Raw genomic sequence first — 27,092 nt, 5'->3', positions numbered from 1 at the left:
AGGACCTTTGCGCTGGCCTAGCCTTCTCTCTGGGCTCCCAAGGTGTCCCCTCCCCAGCCCCTCGCTGCAAAGTCTCCTCAAAGCCAGGGTGGCGATGCGTCCAGGGCTGTGTCCGCACAGACCCTCCCGCGGGCCGGGCCGTTTGTGATGCCCGACCTCCACCACCCCAGCCGGTCCCCTTGTGCCCTGTGCTCTGTTGTGGCGCATCGTGGTGCCTACCCGCAGCGTGCCCAGCTGGAGAAACCAGACCAGAACCTTTTGGGTGTTGCACATTTTATTTACCGTGGGGCAACCTTGCAGAGCCTTGGTGCAGGGGCCGGTGGGGAAGCCGAGAGGGTTTGCCGATCTCTATGGGAAGTGCGGGTGCTGCGGGGCGAGATGCTGCTCTGCTGCAGGCGCTGCTCCCAGGTGGGACCTGGCAATACAGGAGTGCTGGTGGCAGCGCCCAGCCAGGCTGCCAGGCCCGCTCCCAGCAGCGGATGGTGCCCATGGGCTCCTCCCAGCCTGCCTCTCTCCTCTGCTAGTCAAAAGGGGATGAGGAGGTGAGGCTGCTGGTTGGGCTGGAGATGGGAAGAGTAGAAGGAGGAGGAGGAAAGAGAGTATTAAGAGGTTATAGGAAGCTGTTTTTTCCCTCTCTCAAAGTCCCTTTTGCCTTTGCTGTATTACATGCAGGAAGATGTTTAAGGGCTGGCCTCAGGTGAGGCTGGCAGGGTGGCAGCGGGTGGTGGGTTGTGCTCTGGCTTGCTGGAGGAGACTTCTTCGTCCTGAGGCATGGAGCTGCTTTTGGCACAGGGTGTCACGTGAGCTCTTCTCAGAACTTTCTCCTCTCCTGCTATCTCCTGCCCTGGACGGGAAGAGGCAAAAGTCTTTCATGAGAAGTCTGTTAGCCTGGATGTGTTCATACTTCAGTCCAGCAAGGGGAAAAGAAGGCTAATGTTTCCTGACGGGGTAAACACTCACTGTGCCTTGCAGAATTATAGGAACTTCGGGAACCAGGGACAAATTGACTGGTCATGCAAACTGCCCCCTGAGCCTTGTGAAAGGGAGGCTTAATGTATTTGGAGATATTTAGGCTGTGGGAGAGGTTTCTTTGCTTAAGCAAAATGTTTCCTTCTGAGTAATATCGGGAGGGAAATTCACACCAGAGTGGTTGGTGCTGAGCAACAGAGGGAGGGAAGCTAATACCCTGCCTGCTTTTAGACTGTGTGGGATTTAAACTACACTGCGGTATAAAGTGATGTGATGTGTCGGCCCTACCAGGCAAGGGTGGTGTAGTGGAAGGAGCTGCTGCTGAGAAATTCAAGAGACATAGGGAAAAAGAGGGGAAACCTGTCTCTATATAGCACAGGGTTTTTTCCCCAAGCCTCTTTACCCCTCTCTTCCTTTTCTTATCACTGTCCTCAAGGGCAGTGTCTCAGGGTGCCTGTTGGTGTCTGTGTCCTGTCTTACTCTATTTCATTGCTTCTCCAAACGGGATTCAATTACATGAGCTTGCCCCAGTGGAAAAGCTTTGGTGAGAAGGGACTTGCTCTGGTTTTGGCTACAAGCCCACATGACCTGCATCCCCACCAGGCAGGTGGTTCCCCTTGTGGGGATGGCTTGCTCTTTTGCACTGTGGTTTTGCTGCTTACTGTTATCTAGATGCCTTCGCTGTGGAGTTCCTCTTCCTCCTTCTCGTGAGGAACACTAGGATCGCTATTGCCAGGATCTTGTTGGTCACCATACCAATGACAAGCCAAAGGATGATCTGCAAGCTAGAAGAAAAGAAAAAAAAATATACAAGAACCCCAAACCAAAACAAATTAAACCCCCCCCCCCCAAGAGCAGCACAACTGAGCCAGAGAGGTGGAGGGGTTCCCCAAGAAGGGTAAGGATTTCATAGAACACGAGTGCTTGCTTTCTTCATCCATAAGGGGAATCCAGCAGGAATTATTATTTAAGGGAGACTCAAATGAGGAAGGTAAAAAGGAAGGTAAATCTGTCCCAGGCATAATTCTACAGATGGCAGTTTAGCATTATGAAAGACTTAGCTCTGCAAACCATGGGGAGCTGGATAGTACAGATTGCTTTTGAGATATCTTCCCCACATAGAAAACTCCTGAAAGGAGCAAATTTAACAGTTACAATCAATGAAGAAGACAGAGAAACGGAAAGAGCACAGAGATTTTTACACAGGATGTAAGGTGTGTGAAGACTCGTTGCTCCATGGTATCACGATGCAAGGAGGATGGAAGAAGACGTTAGCTATGCCATAAATAAAGCAAAAGAGCTACAGATCCTCCTGTTTCAGAGGCCCAGGTTCCCAGCAAGGATCAAGAGATTTTTCTTTTTCCAGTTGGAATTTATTACATTCTGAATTTTTGGTTTTTTCCCTTTGTTTTCATCTTAGGAGGCGGTACAGAGATACCCAGCCGTATCCTCCATCAGGCATATGTCTGGGATATGATCTTTGCAGCCACGTGCATTTCTTTCGCCGTTTGTGGTGAAACCACAGTTTTTCTATTCTTTTCTGCTTGCTACTGTCTAGTCTGAGAAATGCTTTTTCTTTGCCCCATAACATCATAGCTCCCTAGTCACTTTTTGGTGAAGGACTTTCTCAAGTAGTTTTGCATCTGTGGATAAATTAGACTGGCAAATTCCCTCTTACTTGTCTGCTGCTAAAAGAAGGGGATTCTTTTGTCACCGAGGGAAAGAGAAAAGAGACCCTGCCCTTTTCTACCCTCTAGTGTTCAGACGGGCCTGTGCTGCCCCTTTCAGCTGGCAGCAAGGGACAGCTCAACTGGTTTGTTTTATTTCTTCCTCGTTATTGGTAGTTGTTTCAGTGGAGTTAGAGGGAATCATTGGAGAAGTGGAAGAAAAGATATTTGGTGTTTCACCTGCAAGTAAAATACATTCAGAGAAAGGATTGACCTTTGTCAGTGACAGGAGACAAAGCAAAACAGAACGGCCAGTCAAGGGTCGAGCTGCCGAGGTGGTGTATTGACAGTAATGTCTCTACAGACACGACTGGAGTGATTTTAAGTACAGGGGAAACAATACGAGACATTGAGAAATCCTGTCTGTGTTCAAGCTCAGAGACTTTCTCGAGGCCTTACCTCAGTGCTGGGGTGTTGCCAAAAGGGGTTGATTGACTTGTGCCTGCAGTACCTGGCAAAGTTGTTCCACCCGATACTGCAATCCCAAACACGAAGAGAAGAATGATCACAACTGGGATGCTTTGCATTTACCACCTAGATTTCCCTGCCGTTGCTACATGGCCGTAAACCCACTCCCGCTGTGACACGCAGCACAGACAAGCGCCCGGGCTGTAAGCTGTGTCATCAAGAGTTGCTGGCAGCAGGCGAAGCAACGTAAGGGTCAGAACGTGGGAGGCAGGCGCCAGGAGCTCAGCTCAGCCCCGCTCTGCTCTGCTCTGCGTGTACCCCCCCCAAGGCACGGCAGAAGGAAGTGCTATAGGTGCGAGCAGACGTGCTCTATGGCAAAGGTCTTCAGGTAGCAATGAAGTACTTAACCGCTCTGTGCTGAAGCAGGCAGAGGCTTGTGAAAACTAAGCAGAGAGCATGGTCTGCGAAGGACTCGGCTGTAACAATTGCTTCCAGGACTGTTTCTGTGCCCAGGGGAGGTTGTGTGTGCAGGAACCCGCTTGCTTAGAGACTGCATTCGGTCCCCCGTGTTAGCAGTTTCGCCTGGAGAATTATGCCGTCCCCTCTTGTCGTCTGCATTGCCGTATCCCTTCAGAGCTGCTCTGCCAAATTCCAGACAGACGGCAGCGCGCTGCCGGTCTGCCACAATCCGGTGCCTAAGCGTTAGCACTTAGGGTTAAAACATCATGCTGGAAGAAAGCCTACAAGTCACAGATCTTTAAAATCCGGGTCTAAAGGTTGTCCTCTCAGCAACCAAGTGGGAAGGTCTTAACAGTCTTTGAAAGCCAAGGGATGAGTTGCTATAAAGGGGCAGAACTGCTACCATGAGAACGACTGACAGAAGCACCTCTGTGAAAACCACTGAGGCTGCTCTCAGGTGAAGGAGAAGCGATACAGCCCATGCGTGTGGTTCGGTTCTGATCCCTGTTGCCATTCCATAGCATGGGTGGTGTGAGAAGGTACAATGCTGTAGGGTTTGGGCCGGCAAACGCATGCGGATGTGACGTGGGAGGTGGTGTAAGCTGGGCAGTGCAGAGACTAGGGGGAGGGAGTAGGAAAGAGAGTCTGGAATCTACAACCAACCATGTTTCCCTACAGGTCAGTACTCACCCTCGGAAATACTGAGCGTAACCTCCGCCATTCGGAAAAGATGAGACTGTTCATAAAGCGCACACCAGTACACACCGGCGTCCTGTGCCTCCAGCTTCTCCATGGTGATGGTGACAATCCCGTGCTGGGTGTTGTCCTGGATCGTGACTCGGCCTTGCTGAGCTGTCCTGAGGTACCCTGAGCGTTTCCAATTCGTGTGGACCAGTACGGTACATGCTTTCGCAAGTCCCTCTTTGCACCAGGCTTTGGTCGCAGCCCCATAGTCTGAGACGCTGTACAGACACTGGACAGAGACATTGCCTGACTCCTTGGCTGTGTACTGTTGGGTCCCTGGAAAACACCCGGCATGTTGGGTGAGATCCCAAAGCAGGCACAGTGGCACCCCTTCCCCATCCCTGGAATACAGGCTGTGGGCTGAACACTCCCTGGATGTCCGTCTACCTCCAGACACGAGGAGCAGAAGGGGACTGGAGCCAGATTACTCGTGCAGAGGCGAGTCTCAAATTGGGTGGGGTCCTGTCCCGTTCCTTTGGTTCCCCCAGGGACCACATGCTGACAGGCGCTCAGCCTGTAGGGATCGAGGAGGCGAGGACCAGGGAGGGGTGGCAGCTGCGGGGCCAGAGCAGGAGCAATGCCTGGCCGTGGGGGAGGCCTCCAGCAGCGCCCAGCGTGGGCCAGCCGAGCGCCGAGCTGGGGAAGCTGCTCCCGGAGCCCCTGGATCGGCCCTGCGGGAAGCAGTTGTGAAGAGCGGCCCCATTTGCGGGAGCTCATGGGAACCTCCCCCGAGTCTCTGCTGGCAGCAGACAGAGCGTGAAGGGCCAGGCTGTGGCTCCACAGGCCCAAGGGGCAGCCGCCAGCGTGCCCGCCAGAGAGACAGGCAGGCGGGGGGAGATGGGCGGCAGCTGTGCGGCGGCAGCGCTGGGCTTCTCCGTGGTGTGGCGCAGGACGGGAGGGAGAACAAGCAGGGGAGGTGGGGCTGAAATCTGCCAACGTCCACCCTTGGCTGCCAGTAGGTACTCACTCTTGGCCACAGAGAGCCTGACCTCCATCATCCGGGTGAGACCAAGGCTACTGTAGATTTCACACCAGTACACGCCGGTGTCCTGGGCCTGCAGCTTCTGCATGGTGATGGTGACAGTCCTCTGCAGGCTGTCGTCCTGGATCAACGTTCTGCCTTCCAGAGCTTTGCCATTACGCCGTGTTGAAGGGTAGTCTGTCCTCGCCACAATTGTACATGTAGTCGGACCTTCTCTTCGACACCAGACTTTTGTCCCTGTGCTGTACCTCAGTGTGCTGTACGGGCACTGCACAGAGAGACTGTCCAGCTCCTGCTTGTGCAACTCTGCGAAACAGCACTTGTGGTCACTGACCCGCGAGCAGCGGGCACACGGGCATCCGCCCCCCGGCCCGAGCTGGGCACCTGGGCCAGCCTCTGCCCTGGGCAACTCCCTCATGGACGGCCCGCCAGTCAGGGCAGGGGTGAGGCAGGGCAGGACAAGAGGGAGGCGAGAGCCTGCAGGGCCAGCCGGGTCTGTGGGGCTCCTTCACACCGTGCCTGTGTGAGCGGGGAAGGTGGGGAGCGAGGCTGGCGGGGGGGGGGGGGCTGTGGGGGCCGGGGGCAGCCGCTCAGCTGTGTGGGAGAGGGGGGACGGAGCGGGGGAAGGAATGATGTTGCTTTCTGACAAGACTTGGGTTTGTGTGGGGAAGAAGGTACTCACCCTTGAAAACATTCAGTGAGATCTCCTTTAGTGGGTAATACCTGTAATCGTCGTAAAGGACAGCACAGACGTATGTGCCCGAGTCCTCTGCCTGGAGGTTGGTCACGGTGACGGACACGGTCCCGTTCGTGGGGTCATCCTCTATTGTAACTTTCCCCTTTGTGGCCTTGAGTTTGTACGGGTATTGTGTTGTCTTCACTAAGACATTGAGTTCTCCATCTGTCATGCGGACCCAGGCTTTCTGCAGCTGGTAGCCAGCCGGTGGTGTGTAAGGACACTGGATATAGAGAGTGCTTCCTTCCGATCGGCTCTCCTCAGCGCCGGTTCTTTGGGCATGGGGACCTGTAAATATCAGATGTGGTGAGGGAGAGGGGAGCTGACGCAGGGCTGCGCACCACCTCCCGACGGACCTGGGGAAACTCTGCCTCCGACCTTCCTCCGTGGGCACTTGTGGCTGGAGGAGCTCCGAAACCCGAGATCCATTCCCCTGATAAATTCACCCGCTTGGAAACGGGAAGGTTGATTTCTGGTGAGCAGCGTTGAGATTTGAGCTGGGACCACAACTGTGATTTAACACCCGGTGTCTTTGATTCCAAACCCGCAGAGATGTGGGTGCAGAGGTGTTGGACCTTGAACCCTAAATGGAGCCGTGCGTGGCGCAGTGTTTGGAGCTGCCCCCGCAGCCCGCCCCCTTGTTACGGCCCCTTGCCGCAGGCAAAATGGAGACCAGTCCCTCCCCACGCAGGGGTGGCAGTGGTGGGGCTCAGCCGCCCCTCAGGGGCCGGGTGGCCGTCTGTAGGGGGTGTGGGGATGGGACAGAGGGAAGGAGCAAGGGCAGCGAGCGTGCTGGCGATGAAATGCTCGGCCGTGGCTGGGCCTGAGCTTGCCCCCAGCAGCCTGCCGCTCCTCCGTGCCGCATCCTCCGAGGACGCCCAGCGACCCGGGGCGCGAGGCCGTGCAGGGTGCGGGGCCGTCCAGGCACCCCCACGTAGGCAGTCCCTGCTCCGAAGGGTTTATCCGTTGGCCCTGAGAGAGCCTGCTGAGGAGCTGGCGGAAAGACAGTGATTGCGGGGGGAGATGCAGAGAGTGGGGCAGAGGGGCGAGGCCCACCTAGGGGCAGCTCTGCCGAGAGCGGTCTGTGCTGGACAGAGGGTGCAGAGTGCTCTGCACACACAGCCCGCGTGGGTCGGGCACTGAGAGACAAACAAGCCTTCGCAGAAGGAAACAAGGAGCTGGCCACCGTCCTGCCTCGATTCCCCAGCCTACCACATGCTGAAAGCTTTGTGCTTTCTGCTGGGACGGCAGGGAGGCCCCCGGAGAGCTCTGTCCTGACCCAGGGCTGCCCTCGGAAGAGCCGAGCGGGGCCAGGCAGTGTGATGGGAAGTGCTGACTGGGGGAGGCGCGGGGGCTGCTTGGGAGGCTGCGGCTCTCTGCTCCCCGGGTGCTTTGGCCCGAGAGCCTAGAGGAGCCAGATGTGCGGTGGGGGGAACTGGGGCTGCCCCTTCCCTCCCCATCCCTGCCGCGAGTTGCCCATCTCGGAGTCCGGCCGGTGTTGGATTCCCCCGCAATGTGGAGCTCCGCGGGCAGCGGGAGGTGGGGAAGGGTGTCCCCTCCCCTGGGTGCGTGGGAAGCCTGGGGCACGCCCAGCCCTTCTCTTACCTGGGAAGCAGAGCGGCAGCAGGAGGAGGACTCTCAGCTCCATGGCCATCCTCAGGCCCAGGGAAGGGGCATTGCTGGGGGCTGCCCAACGCGTCCCGCTCAAAAGCGTCTGCCTCGTGAGCCCTCCTGCATCACAGTGACGCTGCTGGAGGAAGTGCCCGAGGTCTTGCTGTCCCACGGAAATCCTTCACCACGTTTTGCAACACGACTGATATGAAGATAATTTCAGGGTGCATTTGGGGAAGCGGCTGAGGGCAGAGCTCGGCCCGTCCTGATGGCAAAGGCCCTTTGCTGCTCTCACCTGGCCGTTGTCACGCTGTGCCCTCAGGCCAGCGGGGCGCTCCTTTGGCTGTCCCGAGCCACGGGAGATGGAGCAGGACCTTTGCGCTGGCCTAGCCTTCTCTCTGGGCTCCCAAGGTGTCCCCTCCCCAGCCCCTCGCTGCAAAGTCTCCTCAAAGCCAGGGTGGCGATGCGTCCAGGGCTGTGTCCGCACAGACCCTCCCGCGGGCCGGGCCGTTTGTGATGCCCGACCTCCACCACCCCAGCCGGTCCCCTTGTGCCCTGTGCTCTGTTGTGGCGCATCGTGGTGCCTACCCGCAGCGTGCCCAGCTGGAGAAACCAGACCAGAACCTTTTGGGTGTTGCACATCACACAGTTGTGTCTCCACAGGTGCAACTGAAGTGATTTTAAGTATAGGAGAAACAATGCAAATATTGAAATAATCCATTGAAAGCAGCTCCTGACTTTACTGACCCTTGACTTACTGTGAAAACAGACAGCTAAACACAGCGTCCTGGCTCTCCATGTCCTTTTGGTCCCCAGCGTGATTCAGGGACTGGAGATGAGGGGGTGAGGGAACTGGGAGTCAGGAGCAGCCTAGTAGGTAAAATGAACTGCGGAGTACAGAGAGCAGAGAATGGCTGGAGCAGGTGGGGCAGCAAGCCTAGGAAGTGAGTTCTGCAACTCAGAAAGGAGTTTCTCCAATTTAAAAAAAAAAAAAAAAAAAAAAAAGATACTCACCTATGAAAACAGCCAGCTTAATTTCCTTTATTGGGAAGAGGTGAGAGTCATCATTAAGAGCACACCAGTACGCCCCAGTGTCTTGTACTGTGAGCTTCTCTGTGGTAATGCTGAGAACTCCCCTCTGGGTGTCATCATTTCTGCTGCATCTTCTTTTCTGAGGGCTATTCTCATTCTGCCTGCCCGTCTGTTCTGTCCTGACCGGGACAGCTCGCTCTTCCCTGATCGTCCCTTTGCACTGGGCTTTCCGCACAGCCTCGTCATCTCGCACGTTGTACGGGCGCTCAGCAGAGAGGCTGCATCTCCCTAGCTCCGTATCCTCGGCTTTCTGGAAAGGGTCAAACTGGTTAGTAAAGTCCAGACAAAATGTCCAATTACATCGGTTTCCCACAATTAGAATAAGCACAATACTGTAATCCGATTCACAAGCATTTTAGCTACAGGAGGGTCAAATTGAACTGGGATGCTGAATAAAAAATAAATATCCAAAATATTCTGTCCTTCTGAAGAAATTTTAGAATAATATAATCATGTCCCCAAACAAAGCAAAGCTTGTAACAGAAACATCAGGAGTCTTTGCTCCGAATTTGTCAGCTGAGTTGGTGATCAGAGAAAAACAGCCAAGACAGAGAAGATCTGAGGCACCTTATGTACAAGAAATTACTGAAACAACTTTTTGCCTGGAAAGGAGATGACAGCAGTGATATTACAAAAGTCTCTCAACTCAGGAATAGCAGGGAGAGAGAGAAAGGGAGCAATAATTCACTGTCTGTTCTAAGACGCAAGTCACTAGTTAGGAGACAAGGAGAAAAGGAAATTCTCCACGCGTGCATTGAGTGTGGAGTTCACTACCACAGCTTGTTCATACACCAAAAGTTTTTATGTGTCAGCAGACGGAGTAGATGAATTAAAGAGGAAAAAAGAATTTAGCCATTGCTATTATAACAAAAAAATCCTCTCCAGAAAATCACTGGAGGCTGGGAGAGTATTCTGGAGAGCTGTTCCTATGTGCTTCTCTGGTTTTATACTCCTTCCTAATTACCTGCTTCAGCCAGTGTTGGAGACCTTTGGTCTGACCTACTACGGCTATTCGTACGATTCCTCAGTAACCTGGGAGAAGGTAATCCTAACCACTGAAAAGCTAAGCAGAGAAAGTGAGGCAGAAATCTACAAAATGCCCCACACTTTCCTTGAAAAGAAATACTCCCTCTTGGAAACAGACAGCTTAATCTCAATTATTTGGGTAAAATGAGAACGCATGCAGCGTGCACACCAGTACACTCCTGAGTCTTCAACTTGCGGCTTCCGCGTTGTGACAGTGATTGTCCCCTTCTGGTTGCCATCAAGCATAGTGCTTCTCTCCGAATGAACCTTGTTTGGGTATGCTGGTAGGTGGTAATCGGTGCTGACCACGATATCCCATTTATCTTTATCTTTCCTTCAGCACCAGGCTTTCCCTGTAGCGTTGTAGTTCTGGACGTTACAGGGACATAAAATAGAGAGGCTCTTCAGCTCCCCAGCAGAGTGGTATTGGACAACTGCAGAACATACGAACCACTGTATAAATCCCAGCTAAGAGCCACGATGACACATCTATGAATGACATATCCACTCTGGGATAAAGCCTTTACAGGTGAAATCCAGAGCCTGGCTTCAGCTGGGACCTCGGTCCTGCGTACCTCACACACCGCTTGCTCTCTGCTTCTCCCACAACAACTTATTTTCCCACAGTGCCCCAAGTTCTGACAGGACGAAGCTGCTGGATTTAGGTATAGGAGCAACTTTAAGATACAAGCGCTCTATCTCTCCTTTCCTGTTACCACCATCACAGCAGAGCTGGGAGAAACTCATCAGTGTTCACAGCTGAGCAGCCTCAGCCCATTACCAAATGAGCTGGTATAAAACCGCTGATAGAGGAAGTCATTCCTTTCTTCAGACTTTGTGGAAGAATCTAGCAAGCTAGGAGCTGCTGAGTAAATTCTTAGGCTGTCTTATCTCAGGTTGTGGGGGGACAAAAAAGCCTTTTGCAAAAATATTTGAAAGAACATAAAATTGAGGTAAGCCTTAAAATAGCTTGTCCTTTTTTTACAGAAATGGAGAAAAAGGAGAGTAACGTAACAAATTTTAATAGCATTTTGTTTGAATTCTTGGTCTGAGGAGTGTGTGATCCAGCAATAAGGTAACAAAAGGCTGGGGAGAAGGGGAGTCTGGGGAACATTCAGATGCTTCCTCCAGGTTTCATGGTTATTTGTCATATGCGTAGTTTTTTACAGACATTATTTTTGTGCTATTTTCCTGTTCATCAGTACAAACCTTGCAGTAAAAAAGACAAAACAAGGGTAAGGAAACGGACTGTAAGAGAGCGGGCGGCAGAGCATTGGCAGTGTTTCTCGTGGCGTGGGTCTGTCCGTGCCCTGCACAGTGTCACGAGTTGTGCCAGAGGATGAAGCGCCAGGTGGGCAGAGGGGATGCTCTTGTGTCAGTGCTGGCTTACGAACGTTTCCTTGTTCAAGAGGCTGTGACGTGCTCATACCCATATTTTCAAAATTTCCAGTACTTAGTTCTCTCCACAGAAAAAGAAGGGAAGGAATGTTGTATTTCAGCATCCCTCTGCATTGCTAATAGGAAAATGGGGCCTTTTCCTTATTCCAAATTCATTTTTTACTGTATTGTAAAGGATAATACAAATTTACTTTAAGTAAAAAATTTGATCATTCACAGAAGGCAAATATATTTTTGGGTTAAAAATCACAAATTTGCCCTAAAGTACAGTTTTCCTCAACCAAAGCTTGCTGACTGTCTATGAGGATCTGGTGTAGAAACTGTTTGTTGTCTTGTAGTGTTGGGGGATTCCTTGGTTTTAGTCTGTCCTGCTTGAGAGCGTGAGTCAGAAACAGTCCCTTAAAAAATGAAGAAATCGTGCGGTGTGGCTTGGTGCCGGCTCCGCTGTAGCTCTGCACAAGCTCTTGTGATGGCTGGAGGTGTGTATCGGGGAGAAAGGGAGGGATCAGGTGGGAAACCGTGGTCGTCAAAAGGTGAGGAGATTCTCCAGCTTAGTACTGTGCTCAGGGACAGATCTTTTCATACCTATTCAAGCTTTGTGTCTAGAGATACAGTGAGCACAAATATATAGGGAATTATGTTCCCTCTATGGAATAGTTAACAGGCCTGAGCTGGCTCTGCGGAGGCTTCAAAAGACCGAGTATATAAAAGGTTTGGTAAGGGAACAGAAGACTCTGTCAGTCGTGTGTGATAGTAAATCTGCGCTGGTCGTTCCTGGGGGCTGCTGAAATAGTATTACGCTGCTGTCGTTTGGATGATCCCAGCTCCAAAATTATTAGCAAGTCTTTTATGTACATTTGTTTCCTTGCTGCCTCCCAAAGACTCTCCTTTTCCTTGACAGAGGTTTTCAGAGGGATCCTTCCCTTCAGAGTTGCTTTTTGTGCCGCATCAAAGGTGCGGGGCTCTGCACTCAGCCTGGTGTGCCACAGTACCTGGGATTCTGCATCTTAATAATCGACTCCTAAGACGCATTTAACAGCCACAAAACAAATGCTTGAAGGCCTTCCTGTCAATCCTAACATTGCACATGCAGAGAAGGAAGCGGTGCCAGGACAGTTGTCCCTTGAGCCAGTGACCACGTGTCCTTTCAGGGAGCGGCGGAGCTGGGCCAGGCAGTGCCAGGGGAGGTGCTGTCTGCACGACACCCTTATACCTGTTTCTGAAGAGGAAACTGTGCCCAGAGTGGCACGGCTTATGGTCCTGGAGAAGCCAGAATCTCCAGGTAACAGGAACCAGAGCTGGTCCGTCTCCTTTCGTAGCAGTGCAGAGAATTTCTCCATCTGAAAAGAAACTTGCTCTGGTGGTAGAAACTTTTGGAAAATTCCTTTCCTAACGCTGGAATATCACTCATTGTACAGGACCTTAGACAAATGCAAGAGAAACACTGTGCCCAAGCTCCCCTTGCCTCTGGTACTGCCTCACCCCTTCTCTTACCTGAAAAACAGAAGAGCAGAGGCAGGAGGACTCTGCTCCATGCCTGTCTTGGAGCCAAGAGAAAGGGCACCACTGGAGGCAGATCAGAAGATCAGTAGATGTCTTCTCTCTGTACCCTCCTCTCCCACACTGGTACTGCTGGAGGATGTGCCTGCGCTTAGTGGCTTACTGCTTGGCACAGAAATCCTTCACTGCTGTTTTGCAACCAAATTCGTGCTTCAATAATTGAATTGTCCATATCAACAGAGCTTGGCTGCTTCAGAAGACACAGATGTATTAGGCAGAATTCGAGGAGAAGCTGTTTTCTTCTCCCCCTTGCATCAACAGAAGCCACACTTCTCCATCTTGGTACACTCTCAGTGTTGTCCCTGAAAGACCCCTCGACACTCCCACTAGCAACATCATTAAAATTGGCCAGCCCTTGGCCTCAGGAAAATGGAGAAATGTTTCAGTTTTTTAGAGGCACGTGAACTTCCACGTGGCTGATTCTGAGCCTGGGTGCCTCGCAGGCCTGGGTTCCACCCCAGTGGAGGTGAGGGAAGGAGAAAGACCTGGGGTGGTGCAATGCCACATCCCTGTATTTGTGCACCCGCTGGGCAGAGCTAACGGAGGGAATGGGCAATGGCTTCTGTAGCTTTTCCCCTCCTTTCCCTTGGCCTCCCCAAGGAACTCTGCCTCCTGGAAACCAGGATGAAGCCAGCTCTCCTCAAGGTGAGCAAAGCCACCTGTGGAAACCTCCAGTTCAATCACCAAGCCACAATGCGTGCATCGTAGCCACAACCAGAGTCTTCTTTTAGGGATGGCTGGCACAGCTCTGGGGTGGGCTCACTCATGGCTCTTCCACAGCTGGCTCTAACTTAAAGGGCCGCTTTGGAAAGCACAAGTGGTGGCAGGTCGTCTTTGTCTTGACTCCATGCTTTCTTGGCCTTACCCTTGTTACAGCTCCAGGATGCTGGAGAAGGACTGTCCTTCCACGCTGCTCCCAGATGCCTCGTGCTTGCCGTACGGGGAAACATGTCCCTAGGCAGCAGGGCTGGGCAGAGTCCCTTCTGCCTCCCTTTGAAATCCCTGTGCCCTTCTCTGCCCTTCAAGGCAGTGACAGTGAAGAAGTATAACAGTAGTAAATTCCTCTGCCTCCCCACCAGCCGATGTGCTCGCAGGGGTCTCCCCTGGGCCAGTACCTAGCTGCCTCGCTCCACCAGAGCAGTGCAGAAAGACTGTAGTGACACCCTTGCTGGAAATAATTTCCAATTATATGAATAAGCAGCTTATTAACAGTACATTCTGGCTAATCATTTTGTGCTAGATATCTTCGCATTGTCTTGTCCCCAAATCCCTCTCTCATCAGGCGCTTGATGCTCAATAACAAGAAGGGGGAATGCACTCGTTCTCTTATGAACAAGTCCCAAGAGTCCGCAATTAGTTCAGTTTCTGCAACTGGTTGCCTACAAACCGAGCCAAGAACTGCGCTCCATTGCAATGCCTCGTCCTTTCCCACAGCGTCTGCATTCGCCATGTCCACTGGAGGTCCTGTCTTTGAGGAGAGAAGCTCTCTGGGCAGGACAGGTCATGGAGATGTCCGTCCAGGGGCTAGTGTGTTGGTCACTAAGGAACAGCAAGGAGGTAATGAAGTTGGTCCTTTTGCTGCATCTCTGACAGAGGATCAATGTGGCTTTTAATTACAGCATCACAGAAAACAAGATGAATGTTATCTCAGGAGGTCACTTAATCTCGCCCCGTGACACGCAGTAGGATCAGCTCTTTCGACGTAATTTCTAAAGATCTCTGTTGCACTAGTTTAGGTTGCAGCCCTCTCCCGGTGACCTGTTCCAGTGCCGCACCATCCTTGTTTGAAGGCTTCTCCTAACATCTGACATCCCAGCTATTTAAAGGCCTCGCTCCCTGTTGTGTCCGCTCTGAACCCGGAGAACAGATTACTCCCTTTCCCTTGCTTTGGATGCAGTGACGCCTGCCATGCCTCCCCTCAGTCCTTCCACTCCAGACTAACCATCCCCAAGGCTTTTACTTTTCCCTCCTAGGTTGTGTTTCTGACAGCTTGGATCATTTTTTCCCTTTTCTCTGAACTCTCTCATCAAGCCACCTCTTTTCTGCCTATCTGCTTGGAGTCCCCAAAGCCCCCTGAAGTTTCTTTTGAGCTTTTCATCCAATCAAGGATGAAACCATACGTTCTCTGTTGCCTTCCATAGAAATTCTTGCTTCCCATTGACGTACTCTCACTACCGTGAAATCCACAGAAACCTCTTTGGATTAAACACCTCTTAAAATGCCAGCGGCCTTACGGAGACTTCCCCGCTCCGGGTTTGCCTGCGCCGCACGCTGGCCCTGGCTGAGCACCACGGCAGGACCCGGCAGCGGGGCCGCTCGGGGCGGCGGCGGGCGCGGGGCAGGGCTGGCTCCGGCCGCTAGGGGGCGGGGGAGGACCGGGAATGGGGCCTGCGGGGGGGCGGGGTCTGGGGGCAGGGACAGGGACAGGGGTCCCCCGGCAGGGGCTTCGCAGGCGGGGACGGGGGTCTTCGGCAGCCAGGCCCGGTCTCTGCTCGCAAGCAGCCGGCTAGCTGCCTAGAGCTCGGCACCGAGGTGAAATGCCGGCCTTCGCAGTGCCTTCGCAATATTCCCCGTGTTTTGCAATGAGAACGAAACGCCCGGCTAGCGGAGCGCGCAGCGGCCAAAGCCCAGGGTGTCCTGCTGCGGGCAGGTGCCCGGGCATGGCAGTTTGTCACTCCTCTGGCTCCAGGAGGCAAGTGCCCATGTGAGCCCATCCTGTGCGTGCTGCAAAGGTTTTAGAGAAGCTGTGTATCCATGCCTCACCCTGCAGCGTGCCCTAAGGGAGGTCTGGAACAGGCAGCAAAGACCCTTCTTCCCGAAATTGTAAGCAGGCTGCAGTCCTAAGGCCTTATCTGGCAGATGATGGAGCCTGCCAGGCCCTTCCTGGGGGCATCCCCACCGGTGGCTGCTTCAGCAGAGCACCATAAACCAGTCCTTCACCCTCATCCAGGCCTGATGCTCCGCAGGGATGCGGGGCAGTGGCGAACTGATGCTAAATAATGCTGAGAAAGGGGGATGCTGGGATGAGGGAGAAGGTGGGGGCTTGTCTCAGAACAAGGTGGTGTGGAAGATGGCTCAGAGAAACGGCTGCTGCAGTGAGAGCAGGAGCACGGCCGGGGGGAGGCAGGCAGAGCCGGGGCCGGAGGGGCTGGACGTGTGCGTGCCGGGGCCGCTGGGCACGCGGGACAGGCGCTCTGTAAGCAGGACATGGGCCATGGGCTCGGCTCGCCTCTAAAGGAGAAGAGGCCCCACAGCAGCAGCTTAGTGAGAGGCCTGGTGTTTGGTCTGTTCCACATCAATGGGGCGTCCAGCTGTGGCTGAGGATGAAAGCAAGCGAGAGAGAGAGGATTAAAGGCTCCCAGGGTCTCCTTTAACCCGCCTAAGACTCGCCGAGAGGGCAGTGTGTGGCTTCAGGAAGGCTTCTTCATATGGAAAATATTATGTGAGGGAGAGAAAGAGAAGGGGGAAGGGAAGAGGGAGCGAGGGAGACTTCTGTCCAGAGAGAAGACTGATCACAAAGAGCATTTTGGAGGCTCAGACCCAGCCCAAGGAGAAAGTGCTGAGTTCTGCCGTACCCGAGAGGGCGGTGGGGCACAGGTGTGATGAGTTTGGGAGGCCTGCAGACGGGACAGAGCGCGAGGTCCAAATGTGCTAGGAGCTCATAGCAGCAGAAAAACAAAGGGATGAAAGAAGAGGGGAAGTGGAGAAGGGGAGAGAGGAGGCTGGCAAAAGGGAGGAGAAAGGAGAGAAATGGAGGGGGAGGTGGTGAAAGGCGGAATGAGGGACATGGAGGAAAGCGAGAGGTGGTGAAAGGCCGGCTGTCTGCTCCATTGTGTTATTAACCAGGTCGCCAGGTGGAAGCGTCCCGCGCAGCCCTCCCGGCCGCTTCCTACCCCGCCAACCTCCTCCCAGGAATGCTTGTGATGGGAACAAATTGCTAACAGAAGTGAGACATTTTGCACTGAATGCAAGCAAGTTTCCAGTGAAAGGTTTCCTGTCAGCGGGTTGGGACCGGAGGGTGTGGAGCCCCTCTGCCTGCTCTGGCAGAATAATCCTGCGAGTTAACACGAAGCGTTGGTTATAGCGCAGGATAAAGGACCTGAGGCTGGGCTTTCCTGCCTTCTGTTTTGGCTGCCACCGTTTGGCTGCTTTCATTCACCGCTATTTTCTGCTTCACCCGCGTGTGGCACTCCCGGTCTCATTAGCCCTTCCTCCGCTCCCCCGGCCACCCCCTGCTGCTGAGATCTCCCGAGTATTCACAGGCTTCCACTCTACTTTCCTCCTTGATTTATACTGTTGAACTGAGTGACCTTCCTTGACCTCATTTTCATGACAGTGTGAGCACACACATCAGCGCTCAGCGAACGGCAAAAATAGTCCCTCCTTTGCAGTCCTGCCCTGAGCTGCAAGGACGCGAACTCCCCTGTCGCACGGGGGTAAGTTCGGTGTGTGCCCACACGCTGCAGGTGGGCGCCCGTCACCTGGATCTGCAGCACTCCCGCGCACACTAGAGTCCACGGAAGATGTGGAAGGTGCCGGCTAAAAAACACTGCTCTGCGTATCTTTGCGCACACGGGCAGTGTTAAGCTAAGCTGGTGTGCGTGCACAAGCAGTATGCAGGAAAATACTCCTGTGTGTTTCACTCTGTGGACATCCATGCAGAACCTTTCCCTCTTCTGTCACGTTTTGAGGGAGCCCACAGATATATATGGTCTGTCCCTGTGAGAAATGCATACCAACACCGTCTCTCCTTTCTATCTAGGTTGCTGTGTTCTTGGTCATCGCTGCAGTAGCTGACAACTTGCTAGATGGGCCCGACAAGCCAAAACACAGAGCTGGGAGATGTGCACTGACTCCCTGGTATGGACACACTTGCAAGGTGAGGGAATTTCTAGTACCACAAATATCCTGGTGCCCTGTGACTCCTGACAGAATAAGTGGGTTTTAACAGGAGAGAGAAGGGATCGCTTCTGCTTCCTCCCTAGAAAACACATAGCTGAGTCTCTGCTCCCGGATCCGAGGAATTTCAGACAAAAGTCTGACATTCTTAAGTGTAAGAGGAGCAGCCAGCCCAAGGGGGCTGCTGGGTTTTGGAACAGCGAGTCGGCTATGATCCTGTTTGCCGTACTGCAGCTGCACCCCACCCAGACTCCACCCTGACATCCCAAAGCTGAGTGTCTTCCATGTTCTTTCTGAATAGTTAGCAGAGCAGCTTTGCCCCCTTCCCTAGCCCAGTGGTACATAAATCCCTTTGTCCCCTAGTCTGGAAATCTGCCTTCCTGTCCCTCCCTTCCCTGCCTTCCTGGGAAGTCAGTGTGGACATGGTGCTGCCAGCTTGCCTGTCTGAGCTGCTTAGTTAAGAATAATAAACAAACTCCTAAATGGAAGGATATTCTTTAAACCTGCCTTGTGCTGCCTGCCAGGGAATGCAGGCAGCAAAGCCCACCTCCTGTCCCCCTCCAGCCGGAGCTCCAGGCTCTCCTGAAACCTGATCTCCTTTGCTGTGGAGCTGCACCATGGCCTCTGTGTGCACCTTCCCCCCTGACCCTGTCTGGATTCTCCTGTCCTTTTCCTGACACACACCCAACCCGCACATGCTCCCGCTTCGACACACGTGTACCACAGAGGGGCATGCAGTGGCACTGCCACATCTGGACTCGTGGAAGCAGAGGCGTGCTATGCCCACTGCACAGATGGGCGTGTAGCGGATTTACACACGTGTCCGTGCCCACCCCTTCACATGGGTATACACAAACACGCTGTGAAAAGTGATGCAAACGCCTACCGCGCCAACAACTAGAGGTGCTCACCCCTTTGGGAAGCCCACCTAGGCAGTGTATGCAGATCGGGGGCAGAAATGCTCCAAAAAGTTCACAGACACATGGAAGTAGTGCCCATGCAGCCCCAGACACGAAAACCAGCGTGGCACCAGCTCTGCAAGTAAGCAGCAACCTCGTATCACAGCGTAACAGCAGAGCATACCCAATAGCAGGCTCACCGATCAACCCAGCCAGTGTGTGTCCTGATGTCTCTCGCACTCGCCTCCTTTGGCGCAGGCGTCCATCCATCTCTGTCACTATTTTTCTCGCTTTCCTCTCATATATGTGCGCTCTCCCTTCACTCTCGCACATCCCAGCTTTCCTATGTATACCTGCTGGGCCATTCTCCCACTCCCTGGAGGTTTACCTCTCGGACAAGGATATGCTACACACACCACCCTTTCTTGTGCTCGAAATGCAGACCTTGCTGTACACATCTGTTTTGCTTTCATACACTCTCCGCTCTTCGCAGCTTCTCTGACACAGCTATGTCTTTCCCTGTCTCTCCGTGTTGCTCGTGCACCTTTTATTTAGGCACACAGGCATCTTCTCCCACCTTCTCCTGCTCATTCCCCCCCTTCCAGCTCACAGAGCTTCCCAGCTTTCCTTCTCTGTGGCCCATTTTCCTCATGCCAGCATTCACAGCTAGCAGGAAGAGGATGTCAGTTAGAGGCTAAGCAGTCCCTGGGACCCTCTGGCCCTGCCACACTTTTCAACCCACTTCTCATTTTTCTTCTTCTCTTTTTGTAATTTATTGTTTTCGGCTCCCTTCCTCCTCAGTGCCAGCTAAGGGGAGCTCATCTCCTTGCCTCTTCTCTCTGTTTTCATCTTAAGAGAAAGGGAAAAACCCATTTTGCTCTTTCCCCAGCTCCAATTCCCCTCCCACCCCCCTTCCCAGCCCTGAAACCTTTTCCTGATAGTGTTGCTGTAACTGTTCAATTAAACGAGCAATTACAAAATCAATCAAACCGAAACGTGTGCTGTGCGCTGAGGGGGGACCAACTGCAGAGTGGGGACGTCGCCTGAGCCTGTCCCAGCCTGAAGGCAGCTCAGCTCACAGCTCAGCTGAAATTGTCTCGTTTGATGGTGAGACGTTGCTCTGAGGACAGGTACTCTGCTTCTGCAGGGTCAGGCTCTGCGGTGTAAAGCCAGCATCCCTAGCTTCACACCACCTGCAAATTTCCCCTAGCTGAGAAAATCCTGGCAAAGCTGTTGGTATTAACCACGGCCTTTGGTTTGAACGGGCTGGTAAGAGGGTGCCCGTTGGAACGGGTCATTGGGGATGCTCAGATGAGGGTGGTTTCTGCAGCAATAGGAAGGAAGGAAAGCGATGAGGTGAAAATTGTAAGCAAGCACCCAAGCACGGGTCTTGCTGTGGAATTCCACGGGGTTACGCCTGCTGACTGCCTCTCCCCTTTTGTGTGTATGTGTCTGCTCCAGCTGCGCACTTAACGCGTCGAATCAGCGTGTGCCGTGGCTCTCTGCCACTCGCTACTCTTCTCACCAGGTGACATTCACACCGTCTTACTCCCCACTCTCCGTGTCTCCTCAGAACTACAGTCATGATTTTCACTGCAGGAATTCCCTTTTGACACCTGCAGCCCTCTTGGTGCTGTCATAAGCAAGCAGCTAGACTGTCCCTGAGACAAAGGCACAAATCCTTCCAAACTGATCACAAACAAGAAACGATGAGCTGGAGAACAGGTTGGATTAAGAGGAAAATGTGCAAAGCAGATGAATTTTGGTTCATATGTGGTGAATCGTGGCAGCTTTACAGTGGCATGAGGAAGCCAGCTTTAGCATATGATGTTTCCCAAGGAGACCCAGATCCTGCTCTTGGTTCCACCAGGGAAAACCCATCACTGTCTCATCCCTTGAAAGGCTGAGGCAAACTGACGAGAATTTAGGACCAGAGAGCTTAATGGAAAGGATGGGAGGGCTTGCTTGTCTTCTTGTGAGCAACATCCATGAAAGGAACGCCTTCTAAAAGCCCTTTGCCCTAGGACCATCCATTTGGGCTGCCAGGAGCACACCTTCGTCTTGCTGGTGGGTTCTCGTCCTGCTCTTAGAGGAAGACTTCCCTCCGGGTTTAAGGGAAGCGGGATTGGAGCTATTTGATGAGGAGCTCTTATCCCAGACTTGACCCTGATTTTGCACAGTCAGACAACCAGCATCCCAAACGCTTATCATTCCTTTAAGAGCAGAAATCTGGCAAGTTTCCTAGGGCAGGAGTCCAGTTTGGCTTTAATTTTTAGTGAGCAATACTTAATGCCTGGTCACCCTGCAGGTCCTGTGGAAACACGGGACTGTGGTGACATACTTCCTAACGCAAATCAGTCTGCAAGGATGCTTTAATGAGGTCCCCCATCCCCGTTTTTTTTTAGTTTGGTCACACCCCGATTTACCAGTTTTATATATATTAAAAAGTTGAAGATAAGCACCAATACACAACTGCTGCTTTACCACTGTTCCGACGTTCCCCGTGTCTGCCCGTGACATTCCGTGCTGTTGCAAAGCTCTTCTCTTTCCCCACCCACCTGGAAATGAGAGAGTGAAGAGGGCTGGAAAGGGAGAAAATTTGGCAGGGGGAGCAGTAGGGGGTAGGCTGATTTTTATGCCACTTGTCTTGCTGGTGGTGGTATCTTGGATTGTACTGATACCATTTAGGGTCTTTGTATAAATCTAAATAAATAAGCGTATGTTTCAAAGCACGTTAAAGTCTATGGTACCAGCCCAGCTGCACGGCCCTCGTGCGGGCAATGCGAGTCTCTGCGCGCGCTATTCAGTCCGGACTGCTTTGATCTCCTCCTGTGACCTGGGGAGCTCCCTGAGGTGGTGTCCTTTGGCTCTCAGGCCTAGAAAGATTTTAGCTTGTGACTTCGAGGAGGAGACAGGCTGGTGCCCTCCCTGCCAGCCTTCGGTTAGAAGGACCAGCTGCAGAGCCCAAAGGAGATTCCCATTTTTCTTGGTGGGTTTGGGACCCAAGCATCTGGGAGAGGACTCATTTACGGGAAAGATCTAAAAGGCCAACGAGGGACCCGGAGGGACATTATCCTGCAACCTTTTTGTCCGAAAGCTACAACTCTCTCGCCCACGGCTCTGCCTGTCCCTTGGCTCCCCCTTCTCGCCGAGTGCGTGCACTCGCGTGTGGGAAACAGCTCGGCCTGTGCCCCTGCCAGACACACGGCAGGGCCATTAGTCGAGCCACATGTGGGAAGGAGCAGGTTACAATTTGCTGATTAGGAGGGAGGAAAACCCAACTGGCTCCTTGGAGGACAAGCCCCCCTGCAGCAAACGAAGGCTACAAGGAGGCTGCTGGTGCGCAAGCCCTCCCAGTTGCTCCAGTTTGTTGAGGTGTTTGCTGGGGCTCGATGGAGGTGGATGAACGGACCTGAACACACTCTCACTTGGCGTCTGTCAGGTGGGGAAACTGTTGCCTCCGATGAATTGACTCCTGATTTACGAAGGGCTCACTCCTGACTTGCGGTGAGATGAACAGTAGGGAAATTTGGCCCCTGCTCCCTGCTTAGGGGAACGCGTTGCTTGCTCTCAGAGGTGAACCCGCAGCACAGGTGCTTACAGACCCCAGTCTGGCCTTTCTGCAGCCCCCAGGCTCCCCCGGCTTTGCTAATGCGCTTCGGGGCCTGATCCTGTCGAGGCAGTCCTGGGCGGGGGAGGTGCTGCTGCAGTACCACAGATCCGACCCGCTTTGGTGCAACGGCCCGTGCTCGTTTGGTCACGTCTTTGGTCGTGTCCAGCCCTCTGTTTGCCATCTATATTTGGGAAAAAAAATGATTTGGAATTGTTTGTTTGTGGCTCCTTGGAAACCCCCCTTAAGAAATGACTTCTTTTGTTTGGTTACTCGGGAAAAATATTTTCCCCTCCTTCTTCCACTATTTTGAAACATTAAAAAACCGAAGGCTTTAAAGAGCCCAAGAATATCCAGGACAGACTGTCAACAGCCGCCTCTGTATCCTTCCTCACGGCTCAGTGCTTGCCTTGGTCTTCGTCTCTTCCAGACACTCTGCTCCACCTTCTTGTAAATTCTGACAATGAAAACACTGTTTAAATGTCCTCGAAGTTTCTCTTTCCATTGAAAAAGGGGATTTATTCTCTTTTTTTTAATCAGAATTAATGTGATTCTAATGTGTTCCTTTTGATCTTCAGGGGATTTTTTACACTGATGATCCCTAATTTTGAAATGATTTTTTTTTGTTTTAATTGTTTTAAAAAGCTTTAGTGAAGGGGGAAAAAAAATCCATCCTACTTCTTTGGCACATCTTTAACCTTTAAGTACCTCCGGAAAAAAATATTTAAAATATATTATACATTTTTAAACAGGGTGCTTTTGACAGGTCAGTTTCAAACCTCTCTCTCTTTCCTTGCGCTGTGTTGGAATAAGACAATTTTGCAGCTTGGATTTTTTTGACAGTTAAATTGCAATGTAGGCAGAGGGTGGAATAGGGATCCTGTCTCTTTAACTCTCTAACTAGACAAAGACTTTTCCCCTTTGAGAGCTGAGCCCGGGATCAGAACTGTCAGATGATCGCGTAGCACTTGGGAGAGTTTGCAAAGTCATAATTATATCTTTTAACCTGTCTTGCTCTTTGCAAAAGAAAGGTCCTATTATATTGAAATGAGATTATTAGCCATCAAATACTTTCTTTCTTGGGATTCTTCTTCTTTAAAAAAAATTCAAATACCTTAACTACTTTGCAATTGAATTTTTATAAGATTTACTTTTCACTAAATAAATGTTCTATAGCAGCTATTTTTTAAAGTATTTTTAAAAGGGTGTTTTCAATATGCAGATGCAAAAAAATCAGACTAAATGTCTGAAATGTCACCTGTATAATTAAAGGAAGGTAAAGTTTCAGAGCTCAGTTCAGGGGTTTTTTTTCTCCCTGGCTTGGTTGGTGAGCTTCACTATTCAAAAACCCTGCTGCTTTTCCTGATTTCATTGCCAAAAATATTTTTTTTCCTGAAACCCAATCATTTTCAACCTTCCCTTTTCTCTTTTTTTTTTCCTGTGTCTTTTCTTCTTCCCCAAACATGAAAAAAATGAAAATGAAACCCCAAATAACTGGAGAGGTGTGTTGTTTGTTTTTTTTTAATTCCACACAACTAAAATCACTGCGCTGCACTGTCAATATGTGCTTTAACAAAAGGTGACGACTGCCTTAGAGCAATCAGGGTAACACCAAAAAGCTAAGTAAAATATGATATCAAATTCAAGTAAGACCCTCTTTAAACTGGCTCATCCGAGTACCGGTTGGCAAAATAGTTACACCCAGGCCTAATGTGAAACTTGAGATTAGTCCCAGGTTACACAAACAATAAATATTTAGCACGTGTTTAAATATCTAGCTGAATAAGGATTGAAATGAATAAAAAATAGTTGAAATCCGTGAACAATCTGGGCCTGATCCAAAGACCTCTGAAGTCAGCGGAGGCTCCTTCCACCTGCTACAAAAGCTTTGGCTCAAGCACCCCTTTGTTGGAAGTGACTGGTCACTTTAATCGAATGATTAAAGTGCTGTCATTTATAGCTCTATAATTCAGACTGTGTCAGCCTTTCCATTATAAACTCTCTTTCTTTTCAAGGGTGGGTTATGTCTTGGCCATAAAAATTCATTCTGAGATTAAATTCAGCATGTTTCGATCTAACAAAGGAATCGTTCCTTGTGCAGACAAAACTCCCATTAAACTCAGGGGATGCCAGGAGGTCACAACTGGTTTACATTTTTTTAAGGGATTAAATGCATTTAAATTTTTTAAAATGCTCTGTCGAGTACGCAGGGCCCAATCCTGCAGTGCTCTCAATCATGGGAGTCACTTTACCGGTGTGAGTAGTTTAAGATGATGGGGACTATTGCCACGAGTAAAGTTACTCATATGTGTACGTGTTTGCTAACGCCGCAGTCTGGTATGTGTTTGGTGCGCACCTTCAGGAAGGCCTCAGTTGCATGCTGTCATATTGCACGTATATTTTCTGTTGACTATATACTTCTTTTTTTTAATACCAAAGACTAAGAATAAAGGCCATTATTTAATACACATTTCCTTCTCAAAAAGATGTCTCAGTCATAATGAAAGCCAGGAGACTGGCAGATCAAAAGAACCTCCCTGATGTTAAATAAGGCCCCGATTCTGAATGAGACCCACCTGGGGAAACTTTGTTCATCAAGAACCTCAGGACAGGAACGTTAGGAAATTTGTTGAGCTGCGCTTTATATAAACCTGAGCACCTGCTGAATGTTTAGCACATGTTTTCTGTATCTCTAGAACCTCCCCATGCTCCTGTTGCTTTGGTATTGAAACACCTCCCCGTTGTACCTGTTTTTAATAGTCACAACCCTATTACAAACTAAAGATTTTTCCCCCCCCGGTTTACAGGACAGACGCAGTGGCTTCAAGGAAACTACCCGACACGGTATCAGCAGGCGTTCTCTGTCCGTCCACCTTTCAGTTCCCATTCTCATGCCAACGCTGCAACACCAGCTACCTCTAAGTTCAAGGTAGGAGCAAATGTCTGGTTTTACTTCTGCGTTTGTGCCCTTATATTTCTTGTCCAACTGGATGGCTTAAGAGGAAAGAGTGGCAGATATTCATACAGTAGCTCAATAAGCTACCTTTAATTGTCCATGTGTGCTAGAGAGCCAGGCAGGTAAAACTAGAGAGCCAGTTCAACCTGTGTAAATTGGCAGTGTCCCCTTGACTCGCTGGAGCCGCTCCAGTTTACACCACTGAGGATCTGACTTGGAATTTCAAGGCTTTTCAGTCACCATCATAAATATCTCTTCTTTTTCTTGGCAATGACATAATCTATAGAGTAGTTCCAAAAAATTAAAAGAAGTTGTTGGCAGATGTGTCTATTAGTTTGAGCTGGAGATTTTTGGCTTTTTTTGAGATTTGAGCTCAGCCTCGGGGTAGCATGGAGGCTTCTTAATGTCCACAGTAGCTTTACCTTTGGCTGTGCAGTCAGCGGAGCTCTCCCTGGAGAAAGGTGCTTTGTTTCCCTGACTTGATTGTAGACAGGCTTAAACGAGAGACCCTGGAAATATGTAATAAGAGGAATTCAAAAGCTGCCCCTTGTCTCACTGACAAGCAGTGCTGGTGAGTCCATACAGAGTCCACTCAAGTCAGTACCTTTGTTCCAGCTTTTGACAGAGATGGTGCGTGGCTTACGGAACATAAGCAGTGGAGGATGTCTCATTTTGCGTATATGAAACATGGAAAATAGCGCCTTTCTCAACTGCAGATTCCTATGGAAAACGTTCTCAGCCTTCCGGGAGTAAAATTCCTCTGCGGGGCAGGAGGTGTTGTGCCTTTGGAAGCCCTGCAAAGTCAGGCCTGTCATTGCAATGGAAGGAGATTGGGGTTGGCGCCTCCGTGGGCGTGAGTGTAAACATCCAGCTGGGTGTGCCAACCAGAACGTGCCCTGGCTTTGTTATTGCTAAGGCTTAAACTTTCTCCCAAGTGATTATCAACGTGCTTGCAGTTCCGGGGGACCTGGAAATTGGCTTGTTTACTCTAATTTGGCAACAGCGAGCTGTCAGCCCTTTGAGGCACTGGAGTACTTCCTTGAAGTCAAGAGTTGCTGTTCAGCAACTTTGCAGAGCAGACTTGAGGAGAAACTGAGCCTATATTTTGGACAGAAAACGGAGATCTCAATTGGCATAGCTCACCTCACCCGTACCCCATGCGTTTCTTCCTGCTGATCCTCCCATTGCTGTCAGCAGCCTGTGCTCAAACTCACCAATGCCAGCACAAATCAAGGTGAAAGGCTGTGTAAATTCCTGATCAGAGCTTAAATAGCCTAGATTTTTTAATTTGGTCCTGGGACTCGTTCAGGAAAAACGTCAAAGCCTTCTGCTCCGTTATTTGTGCTGAGCTAAAAATAACTTTGGGGGCCCCACCTTAACTGAACACACTCCCTTGAAAACAGAGCAGTACACAAATTCCCATGCACTGGCTCTCAGATTTCTGGCAGCCAGAAGCCAAAGTCATCAGAAGGTAGAAAACTGTCACTCTTTGTGGTGTCACCCTTCCTGATAGGCATCAGTGAGTCTGTTGGAACGCAGCAAGCCACAGCTCCACCACACGGAGGAAGGACTTGCTTTATTTCCAGCTGGACATCGCCAAGCCTGCAGTCCGAGCCACTGATGCGGTAACTAACGCTGTCGATGTCTTAACACCAGTGTAAAGAAAAAGCACTTCACAGTAGAGGAGCTGCCTGCTGTATTGGCTTTTTCGTCTAATAATAGTGCAAAATCTGAGCTAGGAGTCTGGGCAGCACCTTGACAGCTCGTCTGCCTGCTCTCCAGGCAGCCTTCCAGGGGGGCTCCTGCTCGAGCCAGTCATGGGTCAGTGTTCCCGGCTGAATTTACGTTATCAGAGAAGATGCTGCTCTTGTCCTCCGCGTCCTTTGTCCGTGGGCAGACACATCCTTGGGAATTGTACTGTGTTATGGTCCTGAAAATGTATTTGCAGTCTGTTCTCCTCGTCAGGTCTCTGTGATGACCTGGAGGAGATTGTTGGTGGGCTGTCCAGCTACCCAA

General features: G+C 51.3%; 1 protein-coding gene and 1 long non-coding RNA gene across 5 annotated transcripts; one reads left to right on the top strand and one right to left on the bottom strand.

Moving 5' to 3' along the window:
* Window positions 1-266: 266 nt before the first annotated feature.
* Window positions 267-7,890, bottom strand: LOC148055282 (polymeric immunoglobulin receptor-like). 4 transcript variants are annotated; one of them, XM_087761993.1, is made up of 7 exons: window positions 7,631-7,878; window positions 5,972-6,313; window positions 5,275-5,595; window positions 4,254-4,583; window positions 3,096-3,171; window positions 1,632-1,754; window positions 267-844 (listed from the first exon to the last, which is right to left on the bottom strand). In XM_087761993.1, exons 1-6 carry the CDS (start codon window positions 7,677-7,679, stop codon window positions 1,634-1,636), a joined length of 1,239 nt encoding a protein of 412 aa, XP_087618119.1. In that variant the 5' UTR covers window positions 7,680-7,878; the 3' UTR covers window positions 267-844; window positions 1,632-1,633. The 4 variants fall into 4 exon arrangements, with proteins under 4 accessions (XP_087618119.1, XP_087618118.1, XP_087618120.1 ...); XM_087761992.1 differs by lacking the exons at window positions 267-844; window positions 1,632-1,754; window positions 3,096-3,171 and adding an exon at window positions 3,181-3,782 and having other exon boundaries at window positions 7,631-7,890; XM_087761994.1 differs by lacking the exons at window positions 267-844; window positions 1,632-1,754; window positions 3,096-3,171 and adding an exon at window positions 3,602-3,799 and having other exon boundaries at window positions 7,631-7,884.
* Window positions 7,891-10,594: 2,704 nt separating this feature from the next.
* Window positions 10,595-26,830, top strand: LOC148055281 (uncharacterized). Its single transcript, XR_015705695.1, has 4 exons — window positions 10,595-10,707; window positions 17,475-17,591; window positions 24,928-25,049; window positions 26,590-26,830. It is a non-coding gene; the product is annotated as an uncharacterized LOC148055281 (long non-coding RNA).
* The last annotated feature ends 262 nt before the right edge of the window (window positions 26,831-27,092 follow it).

The sequence above is a fragment of the Nipponia nippon genome, unplaced genomic scaffold (genome assembly GCF_047370975.1).
Source record: "Nipponia nippon isolate SJK-2023a ecotype South Korea unplaced genomic scaffold, ASM4737097v1 scaffold_25, whole genome shotgun sequence".
Lineage (NCBI taxonomy): Eukaryota > Metazoa > Chordata > Aves > Pelecaniformes > Threskiornithidae > Nipponia > Nipponia nippon.
Note: the sequence above shows the minus strand (reverse complement) of the source record. Positions and strands in the feature narration are given on the sequence as shown.

Coding starts and splice junctions, on each gene's coding strand:
- LOC148055282 (XM_087761992.1), bottom strand. CDS start 7,679: ATGGCCATGGAGCTGAGAGTCCTCCTCCTGCTGCCGCTCTGCTTCCCA. Junction 6,314..7,630: donor GCTGCCGCTCTGCTTCCCAG/GTAAGAGAAGGG, acceptor TGATATTTACAG/GTCCCCATGCCCAAAGAACC. Junction 5,596..5,971: donor CTCACTGAATGTTTTCAAGG/GTGAGTACCTTC, acceptor GCTGTTTCGCAG/AGTTGCACAAGCAGGAGCTG.